A 20500-nucleotide genomic window follows, 5' to 3' on the forward strand; every position below is an offset into this window, starting at 1 on the left:
CTACTACAATCCATTCCTAGTGGATGATGATCCAATGGAAGCACAAAGCCTACAATGTACGGTTACATTGCCTACCATTGGTGCAGTTCCTCAATTTCAAGATCAAACACCATTTTTAGGTCATGATGCGATGGAGCATTTTGTGGTGTGTGAGCAGCAAACGTGGTGGATGAACCAAAACAATGTCATAGCCAAGTATCTAACTTAGCTTAGTATAGTCGGTGGAGTTGAAGATGAGGCAAAATTACAACCTCCAATCTGACCAATGTCTATTTAATCACTAATTAGAATTTTACTAATGAAAGCAGTTTTGAGAATATTATTTGTATCTTGGTTTCCTTTCAATTCACAGTGTGACATTGTTTAGGCTTGGTATTCAAATAGGGCTGGGTGTAAATTGTGTGTTGAATTTGTATCAATTAATGTGGAATTAAATAACCCATGCTAGTACCACTTATGATCAATTTCTATTCACTTTTAATTCTCTTAAAATATTTTACTCTTTTTCTTGCGATTTTTTTTCTTTTTCATTTTTTATACTCTGAGCCTCTCTCATATTTTATTCTTCATCTATAACTTTAAAATATCATTTTTTTACATTTTATAATCAATTAACCAAAAGTATAAAAGTAATACTAGTAGTAACTTGGTAAAAATCACATGAAAGAAGATTATCCGAAGAGGGAATATCCCACAATTCCTTGCTGGCGGGAAGCTTCATGATGAGAAATACCGAAGATACCCTTTTCACAGCCCTGAACAAAAACTAAAAACCTTAATTCCCAAAAATCCCAAATTCGATATAAATCCGCAGGAATAATTCCCTATCAAGTAGCATGAATAGCGTGTATTTGCGTCACAAATTCTCTGCATTTTCTGATTCATTTATCGATGCGTTTGTCTCTAGCTCTTGTTCTTAACCATTGATTGCGACATCAGAGCCCCGTTCCACTGCCTCCCGCGCTTGATATTTTCCTTCTTTTTTTGCCTTTTTTTTCTGTTTAATGAAGTTCTGTAGTGCCGCCTGCTGTTTTGATTGTTCTAGGCATCGATTGTTATGGAATTCGCTTGATCAGCTCCCAATTGCATTGTCTTCCTCAGGTTTTGATTCCTTACATTTGTTGTCATGAGCTACTCTTTTCTTGCTTGAATTTTATTTTTTTGTTACTGTGTTGGAATTGAGATCAAGTGCGTATGTGATTTTGACGGAACAGTTGTGTGTTTGAGAGAGAAGGTCGATTCAGATGACGAATGGAGACAATGGCCGTTGCGTGTTTCCGTTGACAGGCTTACAAATTGGGTACTTTTTTTTTTGTTTTTGGGTTTTGTTTTCAAGTTTCGGGTTTTTTCGCTATCTTTTTTGGTGATGGGATCAGATGAGTGTGTATATGTTTGTAGAAGCTGTGACATATTAGAATTCAGAAAATATATGCGGCATGATCTTGTTTGTAAGGCTATTTTTATATTTGTATCTGTTTCTTGTCGCCTTTGCATGTGTTGGATGGTGATTATTGTGTGCTCAGTTTTAGAAGTTCAACCGAACTCTTTTTGTAATAGTAGCTAATTGTATGTTTGCTGAGTTTTTTATTGAATTGAATTCTCTCTCTAAGAGTTGTTTGTTCCATGACTTCCATCAGTATAAGCATTAGCTGGTTTTATGTTGGCTGAATTTTTTTTATTGAACTGAAACTATCTCTCTCAAACTAGTTCAATCAATGGGGATTTGATCATCAAATTTCTATAAGTTGCAGAAATTGATCTATTCTGGTAATTTTGAGCAGGGATTTGCAGTCCTATCTTTCACATCTGAGCCTATTTATGGCCTCTGACAGTGGGAAGTTCTACATCTTGGTGGACAACCGGCCATGGTTAAAGGATCTCGTGTCACGACCCACACATTTGTGGCAGTTGATGGTCACTAAGGTTGCTGAAACCTCTCTGATTAATCACAATCTCTTGTAACTTCAATTTTGGCCATTGGCATGAGTCATTCTCGTGATTGTGCTGCAGTCCAGGTCGTCTCCATTCGCAAACACGAAGAGGGGGAAGGATAGGAAGTTGATGAGACAACTTTCGGAATTGGAGACTTCTCCCTCACTAAACACAAGTAAGTTGAGAAACTTCAAGCAGTGGATCTCGTTGATTGATGCAGTGATCTTGTCCCGGAAGAGGGCTTTGTTACCTGTCAAGAAGCTTAGGAATTCTTTGATTGCAAACAGCAAGTTGCATAGAACCTTGTATGGCTTCATTGTCTTTGAAGTTGCGTGGAGGGATGTACGTGGTATTAACTATTTGAACGAGCTTCAGGTAGCTAACCTCAATAATTTGGTTTCAAGTGATGCACTTTTAAATCTATTCAGTGACTCTGAGTATCCATTTCTTTGTGTTTCATGAAAGACTGATACCTCGCTTGCAATGGAGGCTAAAGTCATGAGAAGGTGGCAATTCGATAGCATAGCCCAAGCCGCTAACTCGATTTCTTCATGGTTCCCTGGTACCCTCGATGAACGGATCCTTTTGGAAGAGCATTTGGATGCTACAATAGGTAGTCATGAATTTACCTCCTTCCTGAGATTTGTTCTAAATTCTTGATTATACTCTTGTCATCTATTTGCCTCATGCCTGTCATCGCTATATAAGTTCTTCATTAAGCATGTAAAAGGAAATATCACTGAGATACATGTACATCATCACTGCTCAATGATAAAGAACTTAAACAAAGACACTTTTAGTGACTTGTGTGTGCATTTTACTTTTGGTTGGTTGGGGGGTAGGAGTAATTCTCCTTGGAATTAATTTCATATGTGAACTTCTCCTTTCGTACTTCAAATCAATTATTCATTAATCTTGAAAATGAACAGTGTCGAAGGAGTGACTTTGGTTAGGATGTACTTTAAGCAATTATAGGAACTCAGTTGTCAGAATCCAGCAATCACTTTTCCCCGTTTAAGATGTCCTATGCAAGCAAAGCCTCAGTTAGATTGCTGTCCATGTGATTTTTCTGTTATCGACAGTTACCACCTTTATGTTGGTGATCTCCAGATTATTCCTGAATTTGACCTTGTCACAGGGGAAGTTTTCCATGACGCACGAGAAAGTTTCCCAAGGAGTGACAAGAAGGCAGATATGGCAGGTGATTGCACCAATGTTGAAACTGAATCCCCATGCTCTTCGAGTAGTAGTTTCAGCATGTACACTATAATGGGGCAAAACTTGACACAGAGACTCCACACTCCTCCTCCTGAAGGGTTTCCTTACAAAAGGCGGAAACTTACGAGTCCTATACACTTCGATCTTGGTTCATCTTCTGAAGTAGCAGACGCGGAAAATTTTGATATATTGTCTCACACGCCAGATACAAGTGACTGTGAAGACACACTCCAGCCTTCCATGTACCGTGATGTTCTGATTTTGTTCCGGTTTGATGAACGCGACCTTCCTAACAAATTAAGGTACATAATTATGTCTGATCTGCGGTTACTCACTCTTCTTGAAGCTGGGCTTCCATCATGGGTTATTTTCCTTCAATCTTATCCAGTATTCTGCCATCTCTATCGTCCCTGGATGTGTCCGTTGGCCAGGGCTTGCTATGTGCTTATATCGATCATCACTGTCCTCATTGGGTTTTACGACTTGTATAAAAATGTACCACTCCTTAAGGCCACAGCATCTAGGTTGTTCGGGCCCCTGTTCGACTGGATAGAATCGTTGGAAATGATTTCAAGAATCAAGTATTTAGGGACCATGTTATTCCTTCATAATTTTCAAAAGGCGATTAAGTGGTTTCTTTCTGCAATGAGAACCATTCGTTCAATTTTCACATTAGTTATAGAGCCAATGGCTGGACCATTTGCTGAGTTTCTGGAATTCTTACTTCCTCTGTGGACTGTGTTCGGAGAAGTTGCTGAGAATCTGTTTTCAGTCATGTGGATGGTGACCGAGTCTTGTTTTGCAATGGTAGGAGACCTAATAGAGATTTTAGTGCTGCCATTGTGGTTTATCTTGTCTCTTGTATGGAATATTGGTGAGTTTACATATTTCTCTTTTTTTTCTTTGGATTTCTGAGCTGTTTTGACTTAAATAATTTTGTATGTATATTGTGTTTGATTGCAGCAATATCGGTTATATGTCCCATGTTCTGGATACTGTTTGAGTTCCTTTATGCTCCAATTCGACTCGTCCTAGGATTTTGTAGCCTCGTGGCGTATTTATGCACGCTTGTTTATGAAATGGTTGGAGATTTATTGCTGTTCGCTGGCAGCCTAGTTAGTTTTACCAGGGATGTCGAATCAACAGTGAGCTCGTATGAGGTTTCAATCTGGCGCTCTCTGTGGAACGACCTTTTCTCTCAGGTACTTTGGTTACATCATTCTACCTTGTTTCTAGAGTGTGCATGTTTACATTTTCTTCGCTCATCTCCGGCCTTTATTTCAGATTTTCCGTGCTCTCCGAAGTATCCTCAATGGTTTTGTGGCTTTCTTCATGGCATGTAATAGGCACCGGCTGAGGTATTTTTCGTACATTTTGGCCATGTTGTCCTCTCAATATGATACATTGCGCATATTTAATGTGAAACTTAGTTTAAATGGGGAATGTTATGAAATACTCTGTAATGAGAATCACATGTTCTATAAATTCTTTCATTACATACACTCCTCCAAAAAGGAAAAAAAGGTTTATTCTAATGAGCATATATTAGTTGATAATTTGACAATTTCTTTAAACATTTTAAGTTAATAAAAAAACACATGAAAGCACTGTTCTCGTATTCAGATTGACGGCCGCACGTCTTTTTCCTGCAGCACGTATAATCATATGAAGGAGTTATACCACAGATTGTCTCGTAGACCCAGGAGAGTGAGTGCTCAAAAAGTCGATCAAGATACACATACTTCTGCAACACGTTTATCTGTAAGTATATCTCCAGCATTTCGTAGCTGATCAGGTCCATATTCAGAACATCTACCTACACAAAATATGGTGGTAGTGAAATTCACATTTCTTACTTGAATTCACTATTGAGATTCGAGTTTGTTTATCAATTTCATTCACATAGTAGCTTGGATGCAAGTTTGGCATAGTATGGATTCACTCAGTAATTCTGTTTTTAACTTGTTGCAGCCAAGAGTTGGGAAGAGTCCCATCACCAGTTCAAGCCCAGGAACGGTTAGATGATGTTGACACGTACCATATACAGCAACATTCAATGTGCACTATACTAATATCATCTTGTACATGTGAGAGCTTGTCCATAGTCATCTATGTATCTACTGTATTTTTAAAATCTATGCTAACGTTGTAATTGTTCCCCTAATTGTCGGTGGGCTGTCTGCAGAAATTTTGGATGAATGTAATGCAGCCTAATTTTGATGGTAATTTACATGCTTTAATTTAATGAAAGGCTGTATCTAAACAAAATCACAATTGCAAGAATTGGTTTATAGTTTTTATTATAGTAATTTGCAACGAACAGATTCAAACAAAATCACACTTTCTGCTACGATTTTATGGATACACGATGAATACGCAGTAACGCAACCCACTGTGAAATAATCAGAAGCCGAATCGTCTATTACATTATTGTGCAACATCTCATATGATTTGTGGATTTCTTTTTTAAAAAAAATCTTGTGGAAATCGACGGAGATATGGTGAAGTAAATAAAAATTTCGATGTTGCACAATGTTGCAAGACAGAATCCGACTTGAAACAATCGTAGTCCGCACTCGGGAGTTACCGTTTGCTTCCATAGCTCAAGCAGTCAGGGCCAACACCTTGATTGTTCCTCTACTGTTGGCAGCTAATACGGTGGGACTTCCAACTTTCCAGCATACTGCGCTTATGAAGTAAGATCCTGCATCTTCCTCGACGTCCTCGACATCCGGGGATCCAAATTTATGCCATGTCACGGGTTTCGTAATAGCCTGAGTTTCATTCATCTCGTGGTGAGATGAAGGAGGCGGGCTTAAAAAGATAAACCAGATGAAAAAGAAACAGCCTTAAATTCTAAAGCAGTAAGGCCTACTGTATATCTACTAACCTTGTGATAGACAGAGACTTCATTTGTTTCGCTGCCACAAGCTAGGAAATCATTGTTGACAGTTAGGCCTACGAAATTCTTCTCGTTGGTGTGCCCTCTAAATGTACGGACCTTAAAATACAGCTACATAAATGGAACATGTCGCGCTTATTGGTTAGGCATATGTTAACAAGCATTTGTGTCACTTACGAGCAGATTGTCCTTCACATCCCATAGCCGGAGAGTGCTATCTGTTGAAGCAGAAGCAAGCTCGTTGCTGGAGAGGAATTTCACATATGAAACTGCCTTATTATGACCACTGAACACAGAGACTGGATGGCAGGGATTTCTCAAGTCATAGTAGTGAATATGGTGATCTGCAGAGCCAATCTGCAGAAAACGTTGCACTTCAGAAATATACAAAGGTGAAGAACTGTACAAATCAACGAAATATCATGCTGAATGTATAAGTCGATAATGCACTCTCCTTGTGTCCTGCTATAGGTACTGCTTGTTGTTCTTGAAAGGTATTTTGGTAAAGTCATTATTATATCCAGAAAACAGTAGTACACTCGGACACAATTCATCTAGAAGTTCATGTGATTCCAAATTTCCAGTATTTCATACCAAATGCAACAAGTTCAAAAGAATACGTGAAATAGGGATAAGCAGAGATGATTTACCGCAACAAATTTGCTGGACTCGGGATTGTACTTCACACAGCATATATTTGTCTTCATATCAATGTTGAGAACACTACCTTCTTGCTTTGTGCACCAAATTTTTACCTGAAAGTTAGATGAGTCATCATTATGGAGCTTAGACGTGTAGAACAAAGGCACTTCCATCAATGAAAGACAAACTATCGGCAAGCGCCTGTAGCTAAGAACTGAACATATACTGCAGGTTGGGTTTAACATATCGGTCTTGAAGGATTTTGAATGGACTAAAAAGTTCACCTTGCAGTCATCACTACCAGAAACGAGCATTGATGGCTCTGTTGAGGAGAAATCAACACTCCATGCCCGTTTCTCGTGCTCCTCATATTCCATGATACTCTGCACGAGTCCAAAAATAGAAGCAACCATTTTTAGTGTGCGCACACTAAAAGAAAGGAAGATAGGAAATAAGGAGACATTTGACGCAGTGTAGATCCTACTTGTTGAGTACCAGCATCCCAGACAGTTACTATGCCCTCATAATCACTACTAGCTATGTGATTTTTCATGAACTTATTCCAGCTCAAGCAGCTAAGCTTAGATCGAGTAGTCATCTCAACAACAGGGCAATGCACATCTGTAGGTTCGTTCACAACCTTTAAACATAAATCATGTAGTCAGATGCAAGGCGTAAATTAAGAGTTTGGCTGATGCAAGGCGTAAATTAAGAGTTTGGCTTTACAAAAGTTAGGAAAGGAAGTAGCCGATGGAAAAGAAGCCTACCGATGAAAAATCAAAAACTTTTATCCGCCGTGAAACTCCAGCAGTAGCAAACAGCTCATCATCCCGATCAAACTCTATACTGCAACATGGATAAATTCAAAATTTATATGCTTTACATCAAAATACTAACAAAATACAACTGTGGGGGAAATATAACATTGTAAAATGCTTCCACGGAATATCATGATTGCATCAAACAAAACATTTCAGAAGAATCCTGTCGCCAAATATTTTGGGGGAACATGAGAGGAAAGCTAGTTACTTATCAAAAGTATATAATCTGAGATCATAATCTTATAATCGATCATCTATCCTCATTATTCCTCTTCACTTTAGATGTGATAGTCATCTGGATATATGTTTCCAAAGTATTACTCTCACAATGAGTAAGCACTCATACCCTGTTTTCTCCCTCATCAATCTCTCTTTATGAACGGATTTTAATCAAGTGGATGAATTGTAAGAACTGCTCAGGCCTTCCTATCATCTCATTTTCTATTTCAGGCTTCTAGAAAAGTAGGCTGTGATAGTTCCCATTTTCAATTTTGACATTGTGAGATTCCTGAATGAAATTGCAACTTATCCTCAGGAATTCCACTTACCTTGAAACGATATTGGGTGAGTGGAATAGGTCACTGTGTCTAAGTTCAGCAATTACTCGTAATCGACTGTTCCAAAACAAGGTTGCAAATGCTCATGAGAATGTGATTAGACATGTGTAAATGGGAGTAAGTAAACCACAGTGTAACTGATGCATATGAACCTACCTGAACCGAGTAAACGTACTTAGAACTGACTGGAAATCTGCTAAACCGGAACTATAACCTTCTCTTCTAATGATGGTGTTATCTTTATTTCCTTGCTTCTCTATTTGGTTGACCAATTGACGTCTCTTTTGTAAGTAAAATTCCTGAAGTTCGTTAAACTGCAGGATGACATAAATTTCAGTAAGAGTATTTAAGAAATGGATTTGTAATCTTTTTGGAAACTAAAAGCAAAGTCTTTATGACATTTTTTTATCTTTTAAATGGTACTACTATATAGCTAACACGTATGGCATTTCATATATGGTATTAATGGTATTACTCCAAAAACCATTGATTCTCAAAATCAAGTACTAAAAGTAAACCTTATTTATTCTGAATTACTTCTAAAATATGTGAAAAATTCCAAAACTGAATTCACAAAAAAAAAAGAAGAAGAACTGCATTCCTGTTACTAGGATTTCATGGTCAGATCACAGATGTAATCAAATCATCAAACAAGGACAAATTTAAAAATAAGGAGAGGCTAAAACTTTTGCAAATCTAGTTTTCCAAAAAAATCCAGGCGTTGCAATTACGTGAAGATTTTTCCGAGATAAAAGCTTGTCAAGCATGCCTGATCACTAACCTGTGCATGGACTCGCTTTTTCCGCATAACTGCCAAACCAGATTGGCTCATATGTTGTGAAGTTGGTTCGCTCGGAGCAGCTTCCTTGCTCTGGGTTCGAGGGATATTATTAACTTGAGCTTTCGCTTCGTCTTTAGTGTACTGGAAGTTCATAGAAGTAATTCCTCTTATGTTGTAAGAGTTGGACACATGGCCTGAAATGATTCTATCCATTGGCCTAGAGGAAGTGCGGGATCTAATTCCAAGATGATCACTAGAGAGAATCTTCAGTTTAACTGAACACCTTTCTCTTGCTTGGTACAGCTCTATCCTATGTCTTTCCACAGAGTTTAAGTCTTCCTTGATGTATTGCAGATCACTTTGCACCTTACAAATATGATGAATAAGAAGAAACATCATAGGTAATATGCCCTTCTATGGTAAAGTAAGTTAATAACAGAGTAACCCAGAATGAATGGTCAAGTATAAATGGCAAATAACTAGTATTTTATAATCATACATTCTGACATAAATGATGTAAATCCAGCTATACTAGATAAACCTCGTTGAGTTCATTAACTTTTTGCTTCCTTAAGCAGTGTAAGAAGTCCAGCAGAATCTGCATGTTTCTCTCTGCTTCTTCTTGTTCCAATTTTCTCTTTTTCTCTGTCACCAGAGACACTAGAGAGTCTAACTCCTTCACTGACACTTGACAGCCCTGTCTACGAATAGAACATATCAATCCTCTGTAAGAAAAACAGATAGAGAATATGCTTGGCAATTGGCATTGAAGGCTATACGCGGGTGCATGAGCAGAGTAAAATTACTAAAGTAGAAAATATGGGAATCAGATTAATGATGAGATATTATACTAATCATAGTGAGGCAAGTGATAACACAGCCATATCACCATGCATGGTTTTAACATTAAAGCAGTCTCAGCAAGATTAGAAAAGTCCAAAACTAATATCAGGAGAATATTTACAGGAAAAGTTCTTCACCACGATATGTGGTTAGTAAATTAGTAATTAGGGGTCACACCAATTTACAAATTGAAATCCTTATATTATTAAAGAATCTGATAGTTTGCAACATTATGAGATAGGTTCAAGCAATTGATTATGAATCAGTGCAGGATCTAATATAGGTGCATAGAATCTACCTGCAAAAAGTGACTGAGTCAAAAGGCTAAAGAGGGATTAATAACATCCAGATATGTCAAAGAAAAAGAAGCACATTGATAAAGATTTACTAAAAACCTATTGTCTCTTAACATCAAACCACGTAAGCAATACCTAAATCATAATTACCTGTTCCAGCGAATGACGAAATTGTTCTACAGGAGATGCTAATTTTGATAGTTGATGGGCAGATGTCTTCTTCAATAGCTACAAATGTGGTACATAGAAACCTTATCACAATAAGCTGCATTGTCAATTGAACTATTTCAAGATGCAAACTAGGCAGGAAACGAATCATAAAAATACAGTAAAGTAACCAAGAAAAGCTACAAACAACACATATGACTGCTCCTTTAAGCTGTTGCATAAGAGATATGACCATTTACAGCACCCACATTATCCAATTATGAACAAAATTAGTTTTTATTCTTTTTCCAAATTGACATATCCAGCCTCTCCTGTCGCTCCTGTGACTATCTCATGTCATCTCCAACTATGCATTCCTCCGTAACCACCACCTCCTCTTCATCCCTCCCAAAGCCACACATCTCCGCTGCATTAGATATATACACTCCACAATATTATAGCAAATCTAGTGGATCAAAGGCACCTGTTAGTGTGCAAATGTAGTATCAATCGCTTCAACTTCAGCATCTCAGCAACAAAGTAATTAAATCGAGTTGAACAGCTTGCTAAATGGTGCATGAAACTTGTGCACGATATGTTTGTTATTTCCTTTTTTGTTGGCTATTTAGCTGTTCAACTTTGTGAGTCTCCTCTATCTTAGAAGTAAATCTAGTTGTAATTATTAAAGAGGGATGCGAATTTACAAAAAGCCAATTCCTCTCCTATTTATTTCTTCTCCTAAATCCTAATATTATCTTCTTCCGTGCTAATCACTAAACACTAGCAACTTCAGTTTCACACTAAACAAACCGCACGCCAGCAAACTTTTTCAAAAAAAGAGAAAGAAAAAGAATCCAACAGAAGATCAAAAACGACATACAAAAAATGGAAATCTATAATACATTACGAAATAAAATCTACACATCAGTAGATGTGACATAAAAAATCACACACAGGCAGCGAGGAAACCTTGTTGAGGATGGAACTGGGGGATCTACTATAACACATTACGAAATAAAATCCACATCAGGAAAATGTAGGATAAGAAATCACACAAACAGGCACAGCAGAGGCAGCAAGGAAACCTTGTTGAGGAGAAAATTGGGGAAGAGCTGAGATGGAGTGAGAAACTGAGCGCAGCAGGGGCAATCGCTCTTGTTGTGGAGATGAGTGACGATGCACATGTAGCAGAAGCTATGGCCGCACGAGGTTAGGAAGACGTCCTTCATAATCTGCATACAAATTGGGCACGACAACTCCTTATCCTCCGCCTCCGGAGCTGGATCTCCAGTGTGATCCGCCGCCGGCACTGTGAAGGTCGTCGAACAATCCTCCATTCCTCGGGTGACCCTAGATCGAATAAATTGTGAAGAGAGAGGGGATTAGGAGATAGGCAGTGTGAATCGCGTCGATTTTGAGGGGAGTGGTGGGGACGAAGATATTTCAATTTTATAATCATATCCGCCGTGGAGATGGATAATTGGATAATTCAATGCAGAGACAGTATAAAAGTACACAGAAAATAAGGTGATTTTCTTTTTTGATTTATTGCGATATAGTCCGTCGTAGTAGCATCCTCAATGCTCTTAACCAATATTATGGAAGTGGGTCCGGATCAACCTTTATTCATTTTTTACTCTCTTAGGGACAAAAGGTGATTCGCTCACTCCAGGTGCCCCCATAACCCGGCCCGACATCGCTATGGAGGGGTTCAAACACGGTACCTCAGCGGCCCATTAGGTGGGAGGAACTTACACTGGTAACCAGCACACAAGGAGCCACCACAGTGGTGAAACTCCCACACTGCGGCTGCCAGCATTCGATCCTGTCTGCTTAGGGACAATCTACCACCCAGGAACCAACTGAGTTAAGCCCGTGCGGGCAGACCAACATACATACTCTCTGTTCTTTCTAAAAGCACAACATACACATCCATACTCTTCCGCAAGGACATGCTCAAGAGTCTCACCATTCTATTATTCAATTTAAATAAAAACATTTCCACAATATTAGAATGCATTAAAAATATCCGGAATACTATTACAAATTACTAAAAATTAAAAATTACATAATTCAAATCCTAAAAATTAAAAATTACATAATTAAAGTCCTAAAAATTTAAAATTACATAATTAAATTCATAAAATTTAAAAAATCCGCTACTCGTCGCTGAATTTCGCCCAAATGTGTTTGATTAGGTCTTCTTGTAGCTCAATGTGGGCCTTGGCATCGCGCATTGTGTGTCTTGTTTCGATCCTCTCTCGCATCGTTGTATGCATACTTCGGCGTGGGGGAGACCTTGCGGTTGAGCTTCCGGCTTCATCCTCGTCATAAAAGTTAACCGCCCTCGGACTTTCGTCAGCTATAATCATGTTGCGTAAGATAATACACGTGTACATGATGTCGGCAATATTCTTATAGTACCACAGCCGAGACGGGGCCTTCACAATGTTGAATCGGCCTTGAAGGATCCCAAAAGCTCTTTCGACGTCTTTCCGAGCAGACTCTTGACGCTTCGCAAAAAGAACCCGTCTCGGGTCTTGCTGATTGCTGAGCGTCTTCACAAAAATCGACCACCTTGGGTAGACATCGGCGAGATAGTAACCCATGTGATATGGATTTCCGTTGACGGTGAAGTCGACCACCGGTGCCACACCATTCAAAACATCATTGAAGAGTGGTGAAAAATAGAGCACGTTCAAGTCATTGTTGGATCCTGCAACACCGACATATGCATGCCAAATCCATAGGCGGTAGTCGGCGACTGCTTCAAGGATAAGCGTTGGGTCGCCGCCTTTGTGGCCGCTTAAGTGTTGCCCACTCCAAGCATTCAGGCGATCTTCCTCTTCCAATGCATGCAGTCAATGCTGCCAAGCATACCGGGAAAACCGTGGACTGTTTCGTGAAGATGAAGCAACCGTTGACAATCTTCGGTGGTGGGTACCCGAAGGAATTCCTCACCAAAAGCAGAACGAATGTCGTCGCAAAAATTTTTGAGGCATAGGATTCCAGTTGACTCACCCACATGCAAATACTCGTCGAAGGGGTCAGCCGTTTGCCCAGTAGCAAGTTGTCGGAGGGCACAAGTACACTTCTGCAACGCCGAGAGACTTTGCCGACCGGTTGCGTCGCTACGTGATTGAAAGTATTCAACATGGGCGGACAATGTGTTGACAATACGCATTAACAACCGTTTTGACATGTGAAAACGGCGCCGGAAGTAATCTTCCGGAAACCGAGGCGTGTCGAAAAAATAGTTGGCAACGAGCCTTTCACGGGCTCCCTCCCGGTCACGAAGAATGTAGTGGCGTTTTAATCTAGTTGGTTGAGGAGGGGGTGGCGACATAGGCTTCATAGGCGGCACGATATTGTTCATAGTATTCTTGTTCTTCGCGCTCTGCTTCAGCCATGATATCGGTGAAATTTATTTTTGAATTTTTAGAGAGGGTTCGAGTAAGAGAGGAAGATGGATGATGAATGTGTTGTATGAGAAAACGGATGACGAATGTGTATATTTATAGATGATTTTGAGATTAAAAAAATGCAAAAAATTTCAAAAAAACGGTAATAAACGGCTATATTTTTTGGGAATCCGAAAATATTTTTTTATTTTTGGTATTATTTTCGATTTAAAAAAAAAGAAATTACAACGGCATTGTCATTGGCCAATCGCACGCTGCCACATCGACCTGTTCAGCGGCATGGACATGCTCTTATTATCGAGCATCGTCGTACCGTTGGCGCGAGCACAACGGCGGACGAGGCTGTATCGCGCCGCTGACACGGATGTCGTCCGCCCAGGAGAGTAGCGAGGAGGATGCTCTAAATCACATAGAAAGGATGGGAGTGGGACTCATGTATACTTCTTACTACTACTATTATTATATATTTTTTTAACTTATTGCTAGGATCCACTATGTCAATAACTCATCTGTTATATGTCAACCCTAAGATTTTTTTTGCCTTAGCTATTATTAACCTCTCTATCGTTTGACTAACTTACACATACAAAATGTGTTGGGTAACTTTTTATAGTGACTGATTCTACCGCATGCGGCCCCATAGTCCATAAACCCTCATACAACCTCGACCTACGGATTGGTTGCCACTTGCCCCTACGCATATGAGGAGTTTTTTTTGGAGGAAACTCAGTTCCACTGACAATTGACTGAGCGGGTCAAGACTCCCCTCTTCTGAACCTTGTGGAAATCAATTTCCACTCTTTTTTGTTGCTAAGAGGGGTCGAACTCGAGACCTCTGTCAAAATTGTCTAAGCTCATTGCCGCTAGTTGACGTACTGTAACATAGGTGGTTGACATAGTTGTCAGTTATCAAGTTAAGATATTTATCAATGGATCATGCAACAATCATTTTTATTTATACTCCCTCCGTCGATGAAATATTGTCCAAGTTTGACTTGGCACGAGTTTTAAGAAACGCAAATAAAAGTGAGTTGAAAATGTTAGTGGAATGATGGTGTCACATTTATATATTAGTTTTATAATAGAATTTGACGGTAAAGAGTTGGTGAAAAGTGGAGACCATTTACCTAAAATAGAAAAAAAAAACAAAGTGGACAACATTTCACGGACGGATCAAAATGAAAAAACTGGACAACATTTCACGGACGGATGGAGTAATTAAAAATATGCGTTATCAATACCAGTACCACTTAATTTCCATTTTCTAGTAAGGCAATTGTAACATATTTGTAGTATCATAGGTAATAGGTTATCCTAAAACCATTCACCGTACCAAAATTATTAAGAATAAAAATTCATATACTCCGCTACATTGCATATGTGACTATATGTGTATCTTTTTTTCATTCCCACGCCTATTTCCGTATTACATGCAGCATGGTCGGAATCCTTTATTCAAAAGGAGAACAAATTCCGATATGTGGGCCCATCAGAGAAGATCCAAGAAACCGATTTGATCAACGGCTTCCTGCTTCCTGCTTCTAGCCCACGCTACTACTTTTGCCCCGTTCAACGGCGACGATTTTTCGCAGTTAGATAAAATACAAATTTAGTAAATTCTATGTATCTTGCGCCCAATTCCTATTTCCTAGTACCATGCCTGTAGTAATAGTATAAACTATGATGTTCGAAATGACAGAAAACTCCCCCACGAATAGCATGCTAATATCTTTGTCTACTAGTATCTGAAAATATAAAAAGACAAATATTTTGAGCTAATGCATTTCTTAAGGAAAAAAGTACAAGCAAGCTTGGAAACGCCATTAAAAAGTTACTCCTGAAATAAAAACCAGGGAGTATAAAAAATGTCTTTACAATTTTATGATTTTATGTCCTAACCGTGCAAAATGGGTATAAACACATGACGAAGGGAATAGTATTCATTGCTTAAAAAGAAAATCTCTTTAACTAAGTCAATGAATGAAAGACGGCTCTATCTCATACATATACTAACTAGATTTGTTGTATTTGACTTTTACATTAATCTTTTTTTGTCGCTTTTGTTAGCAATCATGGTTCGGATTTGACAAATTCGTATCGAGATTTATCAAATACGCACGTGCAGATCCTATGATGGGCGCCCAAGGGTCTGCAAGTTTGATACGAATTGACTAAATTTTTATATCATGATTACAAAAGTTAATGCTATAAGCCTATAAGTTTGTACAATGCATATAAAAAATGCACGATTAACATGCATGATATGATATAATTTCATACCTTGAATATCAAACGTGAAGTGTGCATGTCTAAGTAGGAAATATGAATTGTATGGAATCATACCAAGAATACTAGGTCTACATATTTGGTAAGCCTGACATGAATTAAGTGAGTTAATACCAAAATTACTAAGTCTAGTATACATTGATCAAACAAAACTCTAAAAATCGGATATATTTTAGTTAATTTAAGATCCCAACTACTAACAGTTAGTTTTGATCATTTTAATAGGCCAATTCAGAAATTGTCTTTTTAAATTTTAACATTATTATTAAAATTTCATAGGGGGAGTTTTGAAACCAAATTTTGTCCTCCTTGGTACCACCTTTGTTCGGTTATTAGAAAGTGAATAAGTAGTTACTAATATCCAAAGAAAGAAATGAAGATAATACCCATTAAATTGAGTAGAATTGTTTTTACACGCCAGGGGCTAATATGTCTTATCGCCACATGCCACGACTACATTTTGTTCTTGTATACAAGAATTATTTGGTGAATTAAATTTAACACATTCGTACACGAGTGCAGGAAAATCTTTCACAAGGATACGCAGTTCAGTTTTAGGGACTTTTTCGAAGATCTGAAGCCTCTGTGCTAGAGAGAGAGAAATCGAATAATTTTTAAGCGAGTGATGATCGAATCCGACTGAGATTAGTTTTTTTTATTCTTCTCCTAATTTATTCGGCATTAAAAGTTGGCGTGATTTCTGAATTTTGATCATAATCACACGCGTGTGCATTCAGTGGAGCTGCTAATTTAAAATCAAAATCAAATTCGTAATTCCGAACCACAAATTCAGCCCAGTGTCGGTCCTCGAGAAATCGATGCCGGGAAATCGGAAATTTTCGAGGAATGGCTCAGCCTCCGACAGAGTTGAAGGTGCGAATTTTGATCAGAAAATCTCTGCTTATTTATTTCTATTTTCCGCTTTATTAATGTTGATTTTCGGTTGATCTCTCTTATTGTTTGATGATCGGTGTTTTTGATAAATGGGGGTTTATTGAATCATTATTTTTTCCTTCGACATCAGTTTTTTATTGTTAACAGAGCTTGAATTTTGAGTATCATCTTAGCTCTAAGCTCGCTCGTGTATTTTGGTTTTAATGCTTAACTAGTTAATTTTTCGGCAGAGGCAATGAGACGGCTTAAGGTAGAAGAGAGTGGTGAAAATGGGGGAGCTGGTGATGAGCTAGGATCCTACCCGGATCGACCGGGTGAACCCGATTGCATATACTATTTGCGGACGGGGTCTTGTGGCTATGGGAGCGATTGCCGTTTTAATCATCCCTCTAGTGCAGGACAAGTACATACATATCTACATATAGAAATATCATGCCTTTTTTGCATTTCTTTGTTTTGCATTTGTTGCTTTGGCTACTTTTCATTCTGATCAGATTCTTTCTTGTTGTTCTAGGTTTATGGTGTTAAAACGAGCAATGAACTTCCCGAAAGGGCTGGACAACCAGATTGTGGGGTAATTCTTCTGCTGGATTTGATTACTTTTCAACCTATTTTGGTTATATTCTTGCTTTCAGTTTTATTTACTTTTATGCATAGACATGGAAGCTTATATTTTTATAGAGTGGATGTTCCTGAATATCACTTATTGTATTGCTTTAAGAAAATGAGCCATTAGTTCCTAGCTCAACTACACTTAGCAGCAACATTGATGTATGATATTGAGCTGTGAAGTAAATTCAGTTCAGATACGTTTTTTTGCCTTTACTTGTGGTAATTGGCTTGTTGTTTAGGCGAGTATTAAATTTGCAGGGTATTCTTATTAGGTGCCGTTCGGTGATAATCCATCTAGGATTAAGTTGCGAGATTATTTTAGTTGGAGGGGGTGGCTATGACTAATTATCACATGATTATCCATATATGATTAAGTTGTGAGATTCAATCTCATGAACCAAACACAACAATCCCGAGATAAAATCTTGCAAATCAAACAACCCCTTAATGTATTTCATTATTTAAGTTCCTTAATGAACTCTGCTTTTTGGCATGTTTTGCATTTCCTGCATGAATCGTCTAAGTAACTTGTTTTGTTGGCCACATGTCGATCAAATGGTGTTGAAGTATTTCCTGATATGGGCTGATTAGGTTTCAATGACTTTTTAGTTTTCTGTTCATGCCTTAAATGAGGTTGCGATATGTGAAGAGAAATGTTAGATCATCTGTACTGATTTTGATTGATTATGTCGTCTTTCAGCACTATCTAAAGACGGGCACCTGTAAGTATGGGTCAACCTGTAGATATCATCATCCGAAGGATCGACAAGCTGATTTTGTGTTGAATATGTTGGGCTTACCAATGCGTCAGGTGCTATATCTTCTATAATCCGGTTGTTCCATTTAGCCAAGGGCATGAATTTTGATAGACCCCACTGAATTGGCTGTGTTGGCTGTGTATGTACAGGACGCAAAGCCCTGTCCTTTTTATATGCGTACAGGATTATGTAAATATGGATATGCTTGCAAGTTCCATCATCCCCAGCCTACATTAGCTGCTGCAAATGTCTTACCTGTAGTAGGACCCGTCTATGGTTCAGGCGGCTCTGCTGGTGTTTCTTCACCTGTTGTATCATCTGAAAGTGTTTCAGCTGCATCCTTATCAAAGGCAACTTATTTTGCTAGCACTCTCCAAGTTCCACATAGCTACATGCCGTTATTTATACCTCAGTCGCAAGGATGGAACACATATATGGTATGCCATTTTCGTTGAAGGCATTTTTGGTTAATTTTTCGGGATCATCTTATTATGCATTCCATTTTCCGATTGCTAGGGAAATGCCAGTCCGTTGTCTGTCACTAGTGTCCTAACTGGACCAGTACCGAGCGGGCATCTATCTGTCTCCTATCTCCCGGAAAGACCGGATCAACCGGAATGCCGGTATTTCATGGAGCACGGTAATTGTAAATACGGATCAGAGTGCAAATATCACCATCCTAGAGAAAAGCTCACACAATTAGTTTCAACTTCTCTTGGTCCACTCGGTCTTCCTCTAAGACCCGTAAGTTTCTCATTATATATACGTTACTAGGTTTTGTTGGTTCGTAATTGTGATGGTTCGACATCTGTTTAAATGCAGGGCCAGCCCGTGTGTTCGTATTATAGCATGTATGGACTTTGCAAATATGGCCCTACCTGCCGATTTGACCACCCCATGGACGGGCACAACTACGCATACAGCCTCAGTGTCCCTCCTCCGGCCTTTACTTACTTGTCTCCGACCCCATATCAGAGTACATCGTTGCCCATAGCCGACATCTCCCCAACCAAATCATCCAAGTTGAGTGACTGGATCAAAAAGGAAGCAACTGCTAACAAGCATAATCAGAACTCAAACACCAAGAGCACTGGGGAGTCACTCGACCAGTCCGATTCGCTCCCACACTCGTCGAAGGCCTCGTCCGAGGTTCATCACGGCGAGTCTGACTGAGGCTCTGTCGCCAGTAACCCCTCCATCACCCTCTCAGTGGTGGTCTATTTTTGGCTGATCTTTTTTTCCTAAAACTCTCATACTGTTACTATGAAATTTTATTTTGAAGACTTATGCACATGGTTTTATTTTTTATGTCAGTATTCCTTTGTTTTTTTTCTTAATCTTTTTGGGAGGATCTTATTTCTTAAACTCTCATATACTACTATGAAATTTTTTGGGAAGACTAATGCAGATGTTTTTATTTTTTTATAAATATTTCTCTTTCTCTTAATCTTTTTGGGCGGGTGAGCTGAAAGCAAAATGAAAGAGTTAATCAAATGGTTAATGCGCGCAAATTTCATACTCACTACTATTCTTCTATTATTTGATAATTTAATTTTTTATTTTCTTGGTTCTATTTAACCGAAAAATTGACAAATATATAATCCTACAAAAGGCAAATATATTCATTTAATTTGTGCATATAGAATGGTAACGGCAGCCGTAGATACTACTAAAGCTAGTTTTTTTAATCTACACTTATATTTTTGTTGTCATTAATAATAGTACTAGTACTGTATATATGTAGCTTGAAATAAAATAAAGTGGAATTAATTAATGTGGATATGAAAGTTGTTGTAGTTGTTGCATATTGTGTTAATGTGAATAATACGAGTTTTATTAAATGAAATCAACTCAATAGAAATATGGATTTCATAAAATAGAAAAGCAAGACATTAATTATGAAAAGAGTCGGATGGATCATCATATTAGTAGTATTTCATCAAAGATGTTTTATTTTATATATTGAGGCATTGGTAGTACGGGTACATATTACTCCATCCGTCCCATCTCATGTGATGAATTTCTTTTCGGCACGAGAATTAAGAAAATGATATGTATTGAGTTAAAGTGGATAAAGTAAAGTATGAGAGATGAAAAAGTAAGAGAGATAAAGAGATAATAAAATAAAAAAGTGAGAATAAATTAAGAGAGAATAAAGTAAGAGATGTTGAAGTTTTATTTTTAGTTAAAAAAAGGAAATCAATCACTTGAGATAAGACAACCCAAAATTAAAAGTTGATCACTTGAGGTGGGACGGAGGGGGTATAAAAATTTATGGAAAGATAAGTTTTATGAGATTATAAGAAATTAAATAAATTTAAAAAACAAATAATTTTTTATTGTTTGAAAGTATATTGTAGTAATATATTTACATTATTAAACTCCAAAG

The 20500-nt window shown here is 38.1% G+C and overlaps 3 protein-coding genes across 7 annotated transcripts; 2 read left to right on the forward strand and 1 right to left on the reverse strand.

Moving 5' to 3' along the window:
• Positions 1-796: 796 nt before the first annotated feature.
• Positions 797-5395, forward strand: LOC121809461. 4 transcript variants are annotated; one of them, XR_006052267.1, is made up of 10 exons: positions 797-1101; positions 1215-1300; positions 1782-1923; positions 2011-2307; positions 2398-2545; positions 3071-4024; positions 4114-4352; positions 4435-4508; positions 4774-4911; positions 5122-5395. XR_006052267.1 is itself a non-coding variant. In XM_042210095.1 (10 exons), the coding sequence occupies exons 2-10, from the start codon at positions 1245-1247 to the stop codon at positions 5173-5175; spliced, it is 2073 nt and encodes a 690-aa protein (XP_042066029.1). In that variant the 5' UTR covers positions 797-1101; positions 1215-1244; the 3' UTR covers positions 5176-5395. The 4 variants fall into 4 exon arrangements, 3 of the variants coding, with proteins under 3 accessions (XP_042066029.1, XP_042066030.1, XP_042066032.1); XM_042210095.1 differs by having other exon boundaries at positions 4803-4911; XM_042210096.1 differs by lacking the exon at positions 1215-1300 and having other exon boundaries at positions 4803-4911.
• Positions 5396-5550: 155 nt separating this feature from the next.
• LOC121809462 (E3 ubiquitin-protein ligase COP1-like) lies at positions 5551-11616 on the reverse strand. 2 transcript variants are annotated; one of them, XM_042210099.1, is made up of 13 exons: positions 11225-11616; positions 10143-10220; positions 9395-9550; positions 8854-9219; positions 8229-8386; positions 8064-8129; positions 7462-7540; positions 7179-7334; positions 6979-7077; positions 6703-6807; positions 6230-6409; positions 6041-6163; positions 5551-5924 (listed from the first exon to the last, which is right to left on the reverse strand). In XM_042210099.1, exons 1-13 carry the CDS (start codon positions 11474-11476, stop codon positions 5754-5756), a joined length of 1989 nt encoding a protein of 662 aa, XP_042066033.1. In that variant the 5' UTR covers positions 11477-11616; the 3' UTR covers positions 5551-5753. The 2 variants fall into 2 exon arrangements, with proteins under 2 accessions (XP_042066033.1, XP_042066034.1); XM_042210100.1 differs by having other exon boundaries at positions 6041-6151; positions 11225-11615.
• Positions 11617-16351: 4735 nt separating this feature from the next.
• LOC121809632 (zinc finger CCCH domain-containing protein 3-like) lies at positions 16352-19514 on the forward strand. Its single transcript, XM_042210358.1, has 7 exons — positions 16352-16720; positions 16972-17144; positions 17256-17315; positions 18054-18164; positions 18261-18548; positions 18628-18855; positions 18934-19514. The coding sequence occupies exons 1-7, from the start codon at positions 16666-16668 to the stop codon at positions 19282-19284; spliced, it is 1266 nt and encodes a 421-aa protein (XP_042066292.1). The 5' UTR covers positions 16352-16665; the 3' UTR covers positions 19285-19514.
• Positions 19515-20500: the final 986 nt, after the last annotated feature.

The sequence above is a fragment of the Salvia splendens genome, chromosome 6 (assembly GCF_004379255.2).
Source record: "Salvia splendens isolate huo1 chromosome 6, SspV2, whole genome shotgun sequence".
NCBI lineage: Eukaryota > Viridiplantae > Streptophyta > Magnoliopsida > Lamiales > Lamiaceae > Salvia > Salvia splendens.

What these genes read in the sequence shown, in the direction of transcription:
- LOC121809461 (XM_042210095.1), top strand. Translation starts at nt 1,245, where the DNA reads ATGACGAATGGAGACAATGGCCGTTGCGTGTTTCCGTTGACAGGCTTA. An exon ending in GGCAGTTGATGGTCACTAAG is followed by an intron (nt 1,924 to 2,010) that starts GTTGCTGAAACC and finishes ATTGTGCTGCAG; the next exon opens with TCCAGGTCGTCTCCATTCGC. An exon ending in GGAACGACCTTTTCTCTCAG is followed by an intron (nt 4,353 to 4,434) that starts GTACTTTGGTTA and finishes CCTTTATTTCAG; the next exon opens with ATTTTCCGTGCTCTCCGAAG.
- LOC121809462 (XM_042210099.1), bottom strand. Translation starts at nt 11,476, where the DNA reads ATGGAGGATTGTTCGACGACCTTCACAGTGCCGGCGGCGGATCACACT. An exon ending in AAAAGCGAGTCCATGCACAG is followed by an intron (nt 8,387 to 8,853) that starts GTTAGTGATCAG and finishes GTCATCCTGCAG; the next exon opens with TTTAACGAACTTCAGGAATT. An exon ending in GGGATGCTGGTACTCAACAA is followed by an intron (nt 7,078 to 7,178) that starts GTAGGATCTACA and finishes GGACTCGTGCAG; the next exon opens with AGTATCATGGAATATGAGGA.
- LOC121809632 (XM_042210358.1), top strand. Translation starts at nt 16,666, where the DNA reads ATGCCGGGAAATCGGAAATTTTCGAGGAATGGCTCAGCCTCCGACAGA. An exon ending in AGCCTCCGACAGAGTTGAAG is followed by an intron (nt 16,721 to 16,971) that starts GTGCGAATTTTG and finishes ATTTTTCGGCAG; the next exon opens with AGGCAATGAGACGGCTTAAG. An exon ending in TCGGTCTTCCTCTAAGACCC is followed by an intron (nt 18,856 to 18,933) that starts GTAAGTTTCTCA and finishes GTTTAAATGCAG; the next exon opens with GGCCAGCCCGTGTGTTCGTA.